The 13273-nt window shown below is 59.5% G+C and overlaps 2 protein-coding genes across 4 annotated transcripts; one reads left to right on the top strand and one right to left on the bottom strand.

Annotated features, from left to right (window-relative positions):
• Window positions 1–233: 233 nt before the first annotated feature.
• CRB3 (crumbs family member 3) lies at window positions 234–2868 on the top strand. 2 transcript variants are annotated; one of them, XM_012646168.1, is made up of 5 exons: window positions 234–344; window positions 582–757; window positions 1491–1567; window positions 2103–2246; window positions 2588–2868. In XM_012646168.1, exons 2-5 carry the CDS (start codon window positions 676–678, stop codon window positions 2657–2659), a joined length of 375 nt encoding a protein of 124 aa, XP_012501622.1. In that variant the 5' UTR covers window positions 234–344; window positions 582–675; the 3' UTR covers window positions 2660–2868. The 2 variants fall into 2 exon arrangements, with proteins under 2 accessions (XP_012501622.1, XP_012501623.1); XM_012646169.1 differs by lacking the exon at window positions 234–344 and having other exon boundaries at window positions 512–757.
• DENND1C (DENN/MADD domain containing 1C) lies at window positions 2862–10374 on the bottom strand. Of its 2 annotated transcripts, XM_012646167.1 has the most exons (20): window positions 10328–10374; window positions 9537–9656; window positions 9380–9449; window positions 9196–9276; window positions 9050–9109; window positions 8903–8956; window positions 8680–8790; window positions 7922–8022; window positions 7790–7835; window positions 7567–7668; window positions 7369–7494; window positions 6484–6588; window positions 5766–5856; window positions 5636–5676; window positions 5337–5408; window positions 4653–4694; window positions 4480–4578; window positions 4221–4288; window positions 3871–4078; window positions 2862–3768 (listed from the first exon to the last, which is right to left on the bottom strand). In XM_012646167.1, exons 1-20 carry the CDS (start codon window positions 10369–10371, stop codon window positions 3148–3150), a joined length of 2262 nt encoding a protein of 753 aa, XP_012501621.1. In that variant the 5' UTR covers window positions 10372–10374; the 3' UTR covers window positions 2862–3147. The 2 variants fall into 2 exon arrangements, with proteins under 2 accessions (XP_012501621.1, XP_012501620.1); XM_012646166.1 differs by having other exon boundaries at window positions 2862–4078.
• Window positions 10375–13273: the final 2899 nt, after the last annotated feature.

The raw sequence follows: 13273 nt of genomic DNA, 5'->3' as shown, positions 1-13273 counted from the left end.
TCTACCTGCCCCGTGTTTCCACACCTGTGCGCTCCTACAGATGTGCCCGCAGTACAGGTGTGAGGTCCTTCTAACAGCTGCGCGCTTCTTCATTATGGGATTGGCTTCCCGTTACAGGTGCGCCCTGGGCGCGGCCCCGCCCCCTTCTTGGCTCCGCCCTCTCATCTAGGCTCAGGTGCACAAGCCGGAAGTGCGCTCCCCTCCCAGGTGAGTGACTAAACTTTCCGGGTCACGTGAGCGGGCGGAGCCGGTGGGGTCCGACCGAGAGACCGACGGACGGACCGAGGGTTCGAGAGAGGGATCGGGACCAGGAACTTGAGCGAGGTCTAAGACACCTGGGCCAGGTAGGGGCGGCAGGACGCGCGGCTTGGTCTGTCGCCTCCCAGCCCCCTTCACCGGTTCCCCTTCCTTTCCCCAGCCCAGGAAGGCGCGCCTGGGAGTTAATCTTTAATCGCTGACCTCTGGCGGCGGGGGCGGGGCGGGACTCTGGGGTGCCCTGGCGCCGGTCGCCTCTCCCATGGGCCTGCGCCCGGGTCCAGCCCCCAACCCCACACCCGGGCCTCTCTTTCTCCCGCCCCCAGGTGCCCAGTCGTAGGTACCCCGGGCGCGAGATGCGGTAGGAGAGGCGCGCGCAAGAAGCCCCATCGCCGGCGCTGCCAACCCGTCACCCAGCCCATGGCGAACCCCGGCCTGGGGCTGCTCCTGGCGCTGGGCCTACCTTTGCTGCCTGCCCGCTGGGGCCGAGCCCGGGGGCAAAGTAGGTACCGGGCGGGAGCGCTGGGGGGAGGGTCCGGATTCCTGGGTCTCTGCTGGGGGCGGGGCTGAGAAGCGCTGGGTGCCTGGGGCGCAGAGAGAGGGCTCTAGAATTGGGGAGTGGGCATGGGGGGCCTTGGGGAGGGGTCTACGGGGTTAGGCTGAGTGTTTGGGATTTCTGGCTCCTTCCTTGGCCGGTGGAAGTTGGTCTAGGAGAACTCTTGCGTTCCCGAGGGGGGTGGAATTGTGAGCTGGGGTGCCCGGCTCCGAAAAGAACGCGGGAGAAAGGGAGACTCGTGTACCTCTGTGTACCCGAGTATAGCTGAGGTGTTTTGGGTGGTCCGGAGCCAGGAGGAGGGGCTGGCTCTAGGTGGGGACCCAGCCATTCAGTCTTTTAATTCCAGTTTCGGGAGCCTGGGGGGAGGTGTGAGTCAGACACTCCAGGGAAAAGCAAGACCCGCCCAGGTCCTTAAGGGCTCCTGGGCCAAAGAGGTGAGGGGGGAGGGCTGGGCTTCCGGACACCTGGTGGTATAATAGCCCCCAACTCAGCACAAACAACCGCCGGTTACTCCCTGCTGGGCTCTGATGGGCTGGAAGTGGGGGCCCTGCCTGCCGAAGAAAGACTCAGTGGGGCAGTTTTAAGTGGGCCCTGCTGGGGGTCTTGGGGGAATGCCCTAGGAAGGTGCGGCTGGGCTGAGATGGGAAGGCCAGTTGGGGACGATTTATTCTCTATCCAGCCCCCACAGCGCTGACCCTTGCCGCCAATGGAAACACCACTATTTCGCCTTCTGGCCCCAGCTCCGATGGGGCCCTGGTGAGTAGGGGGTATAGGTGGGAAGAGGGCAGCAGGGGTGTTATTTAGGGGGTCCCACATGTAGCAAGTAGAGGGGACTAGACCCCCCCCATCCCCAGAGGTGGCAGGCCAGGGTGGCATGGGACAACCCCTAGTGGAAGAGATCAGAATATCATAATGGAGGTAAATTGGGAGATGTGAAGTCCCAGAGCAGGGGGACTAGGAGTCCCTGGGGGGTACACAGGAATCCTGCACATGGCAGGCGTCAGCAGCCTCATGTGCCCCTCAGGCAGCGGGTGAGCTAAGAGCCCAGACTTGGTAGATGCGGCGGGAGCAGGGGTCCCAGATGTGGCAGGTACTTGGAAAAGGGGGAATCCCAGACCTGGCAGGCGGGGGAGCCTCAGAGCCCTGGAAAAGGTAGATGAGGATCTAGGAACCCCAGACCAGGTCACCAAAAGTGGCAGGTGCGTGTGCATATGTGGGGGAGGATGCCGCACTGGTGGGGGTGGACAGGATCCCCAGGCTCAGGTGAGTCACACCTGCCCCCTCGCCGCAGTCTCAGGAAGCCGTCACCGCCATCATTGTGGTCTTCTCCATCCTGGGTGCCCTGCTCCTGGCTGTGGGGCTGGCGCTCTTGGTGCGGAAACTTCGTGAGAAGCGGCAGACTGAGGGCACCTACCGGCCCAGCAGCGAGGAGCAGGTGGGTGCCCGCGTGCCACCGCCCCCCAACCTCAAGTTGCCGCCAGAGGAGCGGCTCATCTGAACACTGGGGCCCGCTGCAGCCGCCACCGCTGCTCAGGACTGCCGGGTGCTGGCTCGAACACAGCAGCTGCCACCAAGACACCAGCCTCTGATGGCTCAGGAGGACATGGGGGGCAGAGGGGCGATGGGCACCCGCCTGGCAGGCTCTGCGCGCAGCATGCTGCCTCTGCTTGACTCTGCCTGCAGCTGGGGGTGCCAGGGCTGGGGACCTGCTCCCCGCTTGCTGAACCACCTCCGCTGTGCCGCACGGGCCCGACAACGCCCTCTCCTTTCTTGCAGTTCTCCCATGCAGCTGAGGCCCGGGCCCCCCAAGACTCCAAGGAGCCGGTGCGGGGCTGCCTGCCCATCTAGGTCCCCACCTCTCCACCCCTCCCCCAACTTCTTTGCTGTGTGACCTTTGGGGAAGGAAGGCAGAGCCCTCTCTGGGCAGTCAGACCCACCCAGTGCTTAAGAATAGAAGGGAAGAAGTTGCTTCAATTCTAAGGCCTTGCCCCTGAGGGCAAGGGAGGGCGGGGGGGCTGCTCACTTTTTATATATTTATATAAAATTGGTAGTGAGATATAATAAAAGCTTTCTTTGAGCTGGTGGGGGCATTAACCTAGATGGACAAAGCAAATGCAGAGGTGACTTGTAAGGTGACAAGGGTCCTAGGGGACCAGATAGGGGACTTCCTGGAATGCCCCCCCTAGGGAGTTTCAGATGCCCCTTGAGGGAGGGAGATGGTTGGGGTGGGTTTCTGAGCAGACAGAGAGGGCCCCAGATAAACTCACCAGGAAAAACCAGCTGTGGGCTCTTGTGGCTTTATTGAGGGACTGGGGTGTCCTCTGGACCCCTGATCTTTAACCCTCAAAGCACTTCTTTAGGTCAGCGACTCTGGGCCGGCTCCTGGCCTGGGGTTCTTGCCAGCTGCTGGTGGGTGCAGCAGGGGGGTCAGGGGCTCCCTGCCCCTCGGGTGGCTGGAGGTGAGCATGCCTTGCTAGCAGGACCTTGGGAGGCTGGGCCGTGGGGGTCTCCGGAGCACTGGGGCCCGAGGAAGAATGCAGGGGCTGGGACGTCCAAGCGATGTCAGAGTTAGGCTTTGTGGGGGCCAGAAGTGGGGGGCTTTCTGGAGGGTTGGGCTGGGTGGGAGCTGTGGGGATCGAGGAGCAGGAGCTCTCCTGGGCTCTAGAATCTTCAGCCGCTTTGGGGGGAGGGGCGAGATGAAGGATTAGCGGTTCTGTGAAAGGGGAGGATTCCGGGTCCCCTTGGCTGCTTGGGTCTGCAGACGCTGTCCAGGACTGGGATGAAGAGGTGACTTCTTGGTCGGCCTCTGAGGGTAGCTGGGGATCGGGGTTCTTTGAGGTGTCATCCAAAGGCTGGGCGTGTTGCAGGGACAGCAGGTGCATAGGCAGGGACAGGGGCTGAGGCTCGGAGGGTTTCTCCTCATCCGGTTGCCATCCTGCTCTTCCTGGTATGTTGGGCTGGGCGGGGTGGAGGGACGGCAAGTTGCTGGCCTTTAGATGGGGCAGGGGCTGGCGAGTTGGGTGGGGCGGGGAAGATTGGGATGGGGTGCGCACTCTCACCAGGCTGAGGCAGCTGTCCAGGTCCCCTCTGTGACAGCAGTCTAGACTCTGGCTCGGTCGCAGGCTGCCTGCGCTCTTGGCTTCCATGCTTAAACTGTCCAGAATCTCGCTCAACAGGTCCAGTTCTTCCCCAGACCCCAGGAAACTGCTGTCCAGAGCTTCCTCTGCCCACAGGCCCTGGGCGCCCTCGGGACTCAGAGGGGGTGTCCTGAGGGTGAGGACGGGTGACCTCAGATATTTGCCTGACACCCCCCAGTTCTGGTCGGGCTGCTCTAGAGAGCTTGGGGACCCTCCTCCCCATCAGTCTTGGCCTCCCGCTTCTAGCAGTGGCGCCCCACTTTGAGCCTTACCCCTCCCCTCGGGGCTCAGAAGGTCCTTCTTCTAGGCGGAGCCTCCTGCTGGGGCGAAGGGGCCTGTTCTGCAAAGGATAGATTTTGGAGGTGGGGGGTAAGACCTCAGGAGCTGTAGAATCAGGGGGCTGGGGCTTTCTGGAGGAGGGTGAGTTTGAAGCAGTTGGCAAGTATTAGGGTAGGTGAAGAGGGAGGTGAGATGTCTGGTTGGTTGGAGAGATAATTCCAGGTGTGCATGGAGGGGAGGGGGTGTTCTCACCTGTCCAAAGTGCTGAATGATGGGTCGACGCTGTTGCAGGCGATCTGAGTGGCTGAGGGCCCTCAGGGAGCCCCCCCTCTGGAAGGCAGAGTCCCTATCCTAGGAAGAGGGTGCATGAGCTGGGAGCCCCTCTCCCTCCCCCTCTGGTATTATTGGCGATTCATTGGTCTTACCTTGAACATGAGGCTCTGAACACCCTTTAAGCCACTCTTGGCCTGCGAAGGGGCCAAGGGAAGAATTAGACGCAAGGGTGATCGGACCGTGGGCGTTTGAGAGCTCAGCCCTCTGTCCCCTAGGACAGCTGCCATCTGTCCATCTATGTCCCACAAATATGCGCCACCATGCGCCACCACCTGAGAAGTTAATACAAACTTTCGCCCCTTTGAAGACCACAAGAGGAATATTCCCAAAGGAAGTAACCCCCCAAATGAAATGGAGTGGCCAAGCAACATGGCAAAAAGGTGTTCGTGTCTCAAAAGCTGTGAAGAATAAAATTGAACGGACGATGTCGAGCTGCTAAAGTTGGCCCCAGGAAACTTTTGGGTTTGGGAGGAAAAACGCAAAAAAACCACAGGGCAGAAGCTGGGATTGTATCTGAGGATAAAAGATGTTGGACAATGAATCTTGGCTGTCGATTTTAAATAGGCAGGAAATTATTGTGATGAAAACGAGTATGGACTGTGAAAAATAAAAGTGGGAAGAATTGTTAACGGTTTAAGTGCTGGTTCAGTTCTGATAAGCACATTTGCACTTAGAATGTTGGGGTGAAAATGTCTCATCCCCACCAAGCGATCGAAGTGTCCTCTGTTCCCTCTCTCGTCACCCAAGAAAGAGTGGCCTGTCCAGTTCGGCCTCACCGAGCGGTATATGTTCTTGACGGCTGGTTGGGTCTTGGCCTTGACGGAATGCAGGAGGGCGCCGCCACCTTTCTAGGGGATAACAGACACCAAGGAAGAGAGGCTTGGACATTTGGGGACCAACCCCGTCTCTCCCCCCTGGGCTGTGTGATGCTGAGCAAGTTCCTCTCCCTCTCTGAATCTACGTCCCTTTCCTCACTTCTGTGGGTGAGCGTGCTCATGAGCCTACCTGTCGACTGTTGTGGGATTCAGTTAATACAATAAGAAACACTTGATGAGTGTTTGGTGTGATTAATTACCTTTAGGTTGTCTGCCCAGAGCTGATAGGAGCGAATTGTACCTGGGGTGGAGAGAGAGGGCGGTGTGTCATTTCAGGCAGGTTTTAGGCTGGGGGTGCTGGTGGGGCGGGGACTCCAGGGCTGGGCTCACCTGAGGAGGCCCCGCAGCAGGTGATCTCCTGCTCAAATTGATCTGAGAAGCCTTCCCCCCTGTTGAGCTTCTCCAGTCGGCCTTCGATGAACTGGGGTGGGAGTCAATGAGTCAGACACATCTGTGGACGAGGGCTCAGCAGTCTGCCTGCTGTCGAGGCGGACAAGCCATCCCTGGCCCCGCCAGGAGCCACCCTGAGGACCTGGGGCACTGGAGGCCACCTTAGGGACCAGAGATCCAGCCCTCTTCCCCACCCCCCCAAGTCAGGACCTGTCCCCAGGGACCAAACCTCGACCCTCCAGACTGACCCACTTCCTCTTAGTGAGCCTGGAGTAGGTTGACCCCTCCCCACCTTTGGGGATCTGGAGTCCAGCCTACTTACCACCCCTCCCCCAATGTCCCTAGGGTGCAGAAATCCTGACCTGCCTTGAAGGGAGTCAGCAGTCAGGACTTGCCTCCTCTGGAATCTGGCAGCGTGGACCCCCACCCTTGACCCCGGCAGATCCCTGCTTATGGGACCTGGGAATTTGGTCCCACCCCACTCCCTCTCGGGAACCCAGGAGTAGTCAGGGGCTCCCATCTTTAGGAGTCCAGGAGTGCAGTCCTGCCTCCCCCACCTGGGGACCCTGGGAATCCTGCCAGACCGGCTCCAGCCTGGCCCTCAGGGACCCAGCAGTCCCCCTCCAGCCCTGGCTCCACCCTCAGGGCTCTGGCGCACCTGCTTGAACAGCTGCAAGTGCACCGCCTTCTGGTGGAAGGCCTGCAGGGGGTCGCCAGGCTTCTGGGCCAAGAAGGCTTCCTCACTGAAGGTCACCGGCTGGCCCTGGAAGAAGGACCCGCACCCTGAGCTCCCTATGGCCTTCCTGTCCCCAGCCACCTCCTTCATTCTACCACTTCTCTATGCAGCAAGCGTGGATCAGGCACCTGCTGTGTGTCTGACCCCTGGGCAGGGCCGCAAGGAGGACTTGGGCTTTTCCTCTGAGGAAGGTGGGAGCCCTGGAGGGCTGTGGGCAGAGGAGGGACATGACTTAACTTAGGTATTCACAGGTGGCCTCTGGCTGTGGCAGGGAAGACAGGCCGTGGTGCGTGGCGGGTGGGACAGGTGCAGATTTGGGATGTGTTGCAAAGGCAGAGCCAACATGAACATCAGATGCTCAAATGATCCCGGGACCACTGCCTCCCCGCTCAAGATTTTAAAGAATGGTTGTGAAAAACAGAGAAGGGGGCTTGAGAAGTCAGCAGTTCAAGGTCAAGGTCCTGGCTTCCACATTCACCCATGGAATTTCTCCAAACCCTGATTTCCTCATACGTAAAATGGGACTATAATATAATAGGATCCATCTCATCATAGTATTGTTGTGAGCATTAAATGAGATAATAATAGTAAAATCTAGCATCCTATGTGCTAGGCAGGATTCGAAGTGCTTGGAATATGCTGTTTCACTGTCTCAAATGAGCCTTTTGGGTGCGCCTATTGTGATCCCATTTTACAGATGAGCAAACAGAGGCCCGAAGTAAGCATTCCATGAATGCTAGGTATCGTTATTAATGTGATTCCTTCCAGAACACATGAGACCTCTCCCTTCTTGTCCCTGCTGCTCACCGGGCTGCAGACGAGCGCTTCTCGGTATCCCCCGAAGAGCAGAGCCTGGGCTTTGAGGAAGAGACGGGACACCCCTTCCCCGGGGACCAGAGCGACCTTTCTTAGCCGAAGTCTCAGCAGGGACACCTAGAGGACAAAGCAGGTGGCGCTGAGTGGGCGGGTGTGGGGCGCAGGAGGGTGGGAGGGGGAGACACTGACCACGTCTGGGGGTAGCGCCTGCACGTCGTCGAAGGGCGTCTCCAAGGTGTTGGAGTCCACGTTCATCATAACGATGTCCTCCAGGGCTTTTTCTCGCACTTTCTGCGGGGGATAGCGGGACGGCCACTCAGAGCCCGAGGATCCCTGGCAGGGGAGGGTATCCGGGGATATAGAGGGAGGGGGACCCCTCCCGCCTCCGCCGTCCAGGGGGTTCGGCGCTCACCTCGGCGAGACTGGCGTGCACTCCAATGAGGTAGGGCATGGGCGCGCTGCGGACCGAGGGGGTAGGGTCATGCAAGGCACGGTCCCCAGGCCTTGTCCCCAGGCCCCGCCCCTCCCCAGACCCCTCCCTCACCAGCAGTAGTCCAGCAGGTGCGGGGGCAGCGTGGGGATCAGCACGTGCTCCCAGCGCATGGGGTGCAGGAGGCCGCAGGACGCGTGGACGCAGGACGTCAGCTGGAGACGCATGGGGTGGGGGTCGTGGAGTCGGGTCCTGGACTCCCAACTTCGAGGACCCACTCTGAGACCGTGGCTGTCCCACCTCCATTTCCCACGTCCCCAGTCTCCTGTCCCCCCTGGGTAAGGGGTGAAAACTGGGATCCTTTTAGGAATCATATGGGGACCAAGAATTCGGCTGAGTACAGTGTGCTTTGAGAGGGCGGAGCCAGGACTCAGCCCGTTCTAATCTCTCCCTTAGGGCGGAGCCAATATGCAACCCTACTGGATCCCACCCCATAGGGGTAAAGCAAGGACCAGCCTCCACTGATCCCACACCAAAAGAGGCGGAGCTACCATTCAGGTCGCTCTGGCCCCGCCCCCAGGGGTGGAGCCAGCATTCAGCTCCCACCTGTCCTTTCCCCCAGGGCAGAGCTAGAATTTAGTGCTCCCTAGTCTCATCCTCCAGAGGGGAGGAGCCAGGCCTGTTCTGGTGCATAGGGGGTGGAGCCTGGACTCAGTACTCCCGGAGAGGAGGAGCCACAGTGCTCCCCCCTCCAATTCCCTCCATAGGGGCGGAGCCAGGATTCAGCTCGTCCTGACCATCAAAGGGCTGGGGCCAGGATTTTGCCCTCAGGCTCCACCCGCCCCACCCCCTGGACCGCGGCCCCGCCTCACCGTGCTGAGCTTGCTGGAGGTGAGCAAGACCCTCCTCTCCGCCAGGAGTGCTGCGAACAGCCCCACGATGTTCTCGTCGGTCACAGCCACCACCAGCTCCGTTAGGTTCCTCTGAGGAGCAGAGAGGTGCGCTGGGTGTTGACCGACACCAGGAGTTGGCATCCCCCTACAGGTTTGGAGACCTGTTCCCGCCCCCAGAGTCCCCTCCTGGGTCCCTACTCACGTTCTCAGGGATGGATGGCAGGCGGCCGGAATCCGGGGCCACGAAGCAGGAAAGCTGGAGGGGGCATTGCCAGGGGGCATCAATCAGTCATGGGGCTGGCCTCACCTGGACACCCAGCCTTCCAGGTGGGTCCCTAACCCCACTCACCGGCCTGCCATTCCCGGGAGCAGGTGGCTGGTGCGCGCTGGACATCGTCACTCTGCTGCCCTGGGAGAGAGTATAGCTGTGTGGTCCCCAGGGCTGGGGCGCAGCCTCCTCACCCACCGAGGGCCCAGGGCTGGGGGGCTACTCACCAGCTCTAGATCCACTGAGGCCTGGGACCCAGGCAGGGGCTTCTTCAGCAGATCTAGAAGAACTTCCTCAGCCTCTGAGACCTGGGTGGGGGTCGGGGGTCCCGAGGGCCATGACTCAGGCTGGGTGGCCTGGGAGGGACGAGGAGTGGGACTCCCATAGGAGTGAGAGCAGGGCTGATCTCACCTGGTCCTGGGCTAGGAGGTCTCCCACTGTGTTCAGTAGCTTGTAGAACACCTCGAACCAAGGCAGGTGGCTGTGGAGAGAGGAGATGGGTTTGAGGAAGCGCCCCTAGACCTCGAGACCCTTCCTACCCCTCACCCCAGACCCTCGTATACCACACCTGAGGATGCAGAGACAGCTGTGGGCACCAGCCCGCAGGCGGCAGAAACCGAATCTGCGGTTGCCCGCCAGGTCCGTGAGGGCAAAGGTGAAATGCTGTACCGCAGGGCTGGGGGGTTCCCTGGGGATGGGAAAGGCTCTCAGAGAGACCTGGGCATCCCAGCTCTCTGGCCACCCCCACCCTCCCCAGCAATGCCCCTGGAACCCTGGGTGTTTAAGTCCCTAGCTGGCAGGATCCCTGCATGCCTGAGTTCCTCATCCCTGGGTGTACAGGTCTCCAGTTTTCTGGGCCCCTTTGTATTCTAAGTCCCTGTGTCCCTAGGTCCCTTGGTATCTGGATCCCTGAGTCCCTAGGTGTCAGACCCCTGAGTCCCTTGAGCCTCTGGATTCCTGGGTCCCTTTGTCCCCAGATCTCTGTCCCTGAGTCCCTGGGTCCCTTAGTCTTTGGATCTCTGGGTCCCCGAGTCCTTAGGTGTCAGATCCCTGAATCTCTTGAGCCCCTGGGTCCCTTAGTTCCTGGATCTCTGGGTCACTGATCCCCTGGAACCCTTAGTGCTTGAATATCTGGGTCCCTGAGTCCCTGGGCCCCTGGATCCTTGGGTCTCTGAGTCCCTATGTATATAGGTTTCTAGTTGTCAGGGTCCCTGAATGTCTGAGTTTCTGAATCCCTGAGTATCTGAGTCCCTGAATCTCAGAGTCCCCAGGAATATGGGTCTCCAGATATCTGAGTCTTTGGGTGTTGAATCCTTGGGGTCTCTAAGAGGTCCCTTGGGTCTCTGCGCCCTTCTGTACCTTTCCACATCAAAAGGGAAGCAGAATTTAGGCACCATCTGCATAGCTTCCTGGAGATGGAGAGAAACACAGGCTGCTTGGCCACCTGGGTTTGGCCCCCATCCCTGGACTCCAGGTCTAAGTCCCAGAGTCCCCTCCCCCTGGGGGACTGGCCCTGGCCCTGGGGGAGCAAGGAGGCAGCCTGAATACCTGATCCCTGAAGTCTGGAGGGAACTGCCGCAGGATGGGGGGATCTGTAGGGGAGTGCAGGCCTCTGAGTTCAGGGCCCCAGGCCCACCTTCCACGCACCCCCCACCTGCACGCGCCCAACTCACCCTCCTGCAGAGAGGCAGGGCAGGCCGCTTCGAAGAACCAATCAAACACGGCAGGGGGACCCCTTCTGTGGGACGTGAAAGGGCTTAGCGGGTCCAGGGACTTGCTTCTGTGCATGTGTGTGGTTGTGTCTGCCACTCTGCACATGTGTGTGATTGTGTGTGTGTGTGTGTGTGCACTGGCATACACATGACCCCAGGAGCTTACGGCGGTGAGTGTGTGGTTGTGTGAGGCTGTGTGTTCAGCGGTGTTGATTGTGCAGGCAACAAGTCTGGGACAGAGCAAGAGAGTGTGACTGTGTGTGGCTGAGTGCATGGCTGTGTGAGCATGTGTGTGTGTGTATGTGTGTGTAATTCCGTCTGGCGTATGCCCGAAAAGATGTCCCTACGTCTTTGGGGTGGGACTATGAGTGTGTATGGCTGAGCAAGTGTGAGGGTGAACGATGCCTGTCTTTTCTCGCACGGCTGTGAGGGTCGCTGGGTAACTGTGTGAGCATCCCGGGGGCTGTCTGTGTGTCTCTGTGTGTGAGATCCCAGAGGGTCCCGGTGGCCGACCCCTCATTTCTCATCAGAGAAAGGAGAGCTCGATGCTCTGGTACTTGCTCTAAGCTCTGCATTCTCTGCCTACCTCCCTGCCCCCACACCACACAGAGGATGCTGAGACTTAGGTTCAAGAAGTGAGACAGGAGGGAGAACAATGGCAGACACAGAGTCCCTGACATGGGGTCCCCTGGCACTTCACCCCCACATTGACCCGAGTCACACATGATCACCCACTCACATGGACACCCAGCCTCCCCTCTCCCCCGATCACGCACCCTGTGGACCCCCGGAAGCTATCACTGAGACACACCACACGCTCAGAGGGGTGCGGGCACTCCCAGAGTTATAGACACAATCACGCGACACCGGAAAGAGAGGGAGCAAGGAGGGGACCGAGTCCCGCCTGAGCACGTCCCAGTAGAGTCCGCAGCTGAGCATCTGCCCTGACTCCAGCCACCTGCCCCCGTGGGTCACCCCACCCCGCCGGCCTGCCCCAGCCCCAGCCCCCTTTTGCCCCAGCCCAGGCCTGGTCTGGGAGTCTCGGTCCAGAGGATGAGGGACAGACAGGGCAGCTCTTACTCGGGTCTGGATCCCATGGTCCCTGCAGGGCTGGCCTGGCTGGGCCCTTTCCCCAGGGGTCCCCGGGGCCTGTGTTAGTTTGGGGCTGGGCCCCGAGCCGGCTCAGCTTCCTGTGTGGCTGAGAGAGGAAGTTTAACGGGTGACGTCCCCGGACAGAGGCCCTGCCCCCACCCGCTGTGAGAAACCCAGGCATCCTGCCTCCTGGCCTTCTCCGGGATGGGTGGGCAGTAAGTGGTTAGCCTCAGCAGCCAGACCCCCAGCTCCGTCCTGCCAAGCTGGGCCACATCTGGTCCCCACATCACACCTGGGCCCTCTCCTCTCTGTCCCTACTTCACAGCAGGTGAGATTCATGGTCTGTCTAAAATGCTTCTACTTCCCTCAATTCTCCTTTCCCCTGGTCCATTCACACTGGTAGTTCACGGTGGCCAGGGAGTAGACACAGGGGCCACGGAGGGGGACCACAGAGGGCACAGAACACAGGCACAGGGACAGACAGACAGGAAGTCACCGACACAGACAGACCAAGTCCAGAACAGCTGCACACAACAGACAGACACAGACAGTGAGTCCTACAGTCAGAACACAGTCATGGACACACACAGGCAAGGACGGAGAGATGCCACACACAGAAGAGCAATCAGTCCTGCCTCAGCAAGGTGACTCGGTGCAGAGAGATAGCAAACTGCAGTTCCAGACAGAGACAACACACAGACACACACACAGACACACACACACACACACACACAGACCTCAGCCATAGACACAGACAGGATAACAGAGAAATAGACCCAGGCAACAGACAAAACACACACAGAACAGACATAGAGCAGAAACCAAGAGACAGATACAGCCGGGACCCCGCTAGATACAGAGAGAGACACAGCCGGACTCGCACAACAGCCGGACGCCCCCAAGCCGAGTTGTAGACTCAGAAAGACAGGCTCAAGGGTGGACAGATGTAGCCATGTTGAGACACGGGGATCCATGGACACACCCGCAGTCTGAAAGGCAGAACGCGACACAGCCACTCATGTTTGCACGCACATGCACACGACATCCTGCAGACGTATTAGGAAAATTAAAATACAACAGTCACACTGTGAGGTGCGAAACCACCTTGTACCCACAGTCAAACAGTCAGAATTCCATCATCTACAACCTCACGCGGTCTGGTGGACCAGTGCTGTGGTCTGAATGCGTGTGTCCCTCCAAAATTCACATGTCGAAACCTGAATCTCCAACGCAATAGTATTAATAGGTGGGGTCTTTGGGAGGTGATTGGGTCAGGAGGACTCTGCCCCCGTGACTGGGATTAGTGCCCTTAGAAAACAGGCTTGAGGGAGGCTGTTTGTCCCTTCTGCCGCGTTAGAACACATAGAAAGCGCCATCTAGGAGAAATATACCCTCGCCAGACACTGAATTTGCTGGCGTCTTGGTCTTGGACTTCCCAGCCTCCAGAACTGTGAGCGATGCATTTCTGTTGTTTATAAATTATCCAGTCTAGAGGACGGGG

This window comes from Propithecus coquereli, unplaced genomic scaffold (assembly GCF_000956105.1).
Source record: "Propithecus coquereli isolate 6110/MARCELLA unplaced genomic scaffold, Pcoq_1.0 Scaffold241, whole genome shotgun sequence".
Lineage (NCBI taxonomy): Eukaryota > Metazoa > Chordata > Mammalia > Primates > Indriidae > Propithecus > Propithecus coquereli.
This window is presented reverse-complemented; position numbering and strand designations above follow the sequence as displayed.

Coding starts and splice junctions, on each gene's coding strand:
- CRB3 (XM_012646168.1), top strand. CDS start 676: ATGGCGAACCCCGGCCTGGGGCTGCTCCTGGCGCTGGGCCTACCTTTG. Junction 758..1,490: donor GGGCCGAGCCCGGGGGCAAA/GTAGGTACCGGG, acceptor TTCTCTATCCAG/CCCCCACAGCGCTGACCCTT. Junction 1,568..2,102: donor CCAGCTCCGATGGGGCCCTG/GTGAGTAGGGGG, acceptor CCCTCGCCGCAG/TCTCAGGAAGCCGTCACCGC.
- DENND1C (XM_012646166.1), bottom strand. CDS start 10,371: ATGCAGATGGTGCCTAAATTCTGCTTCCCTTTTGATGTGGAAAG. Junction 7,836..7,921: donor CACCTGCTGGACTACTGCTG/GTGAGGGAGGGG, acceptor CTCGGTCCGCAG/CGCGCCCATGCCCTACCTCA. Junction 7,495..7,566: donor AGGCGCTACCCCCAGACGTG/GTCAGTGTCTCC, acceptor TTTGTCCTCTAG/GTGTCCCTGCTGAGACTTCG.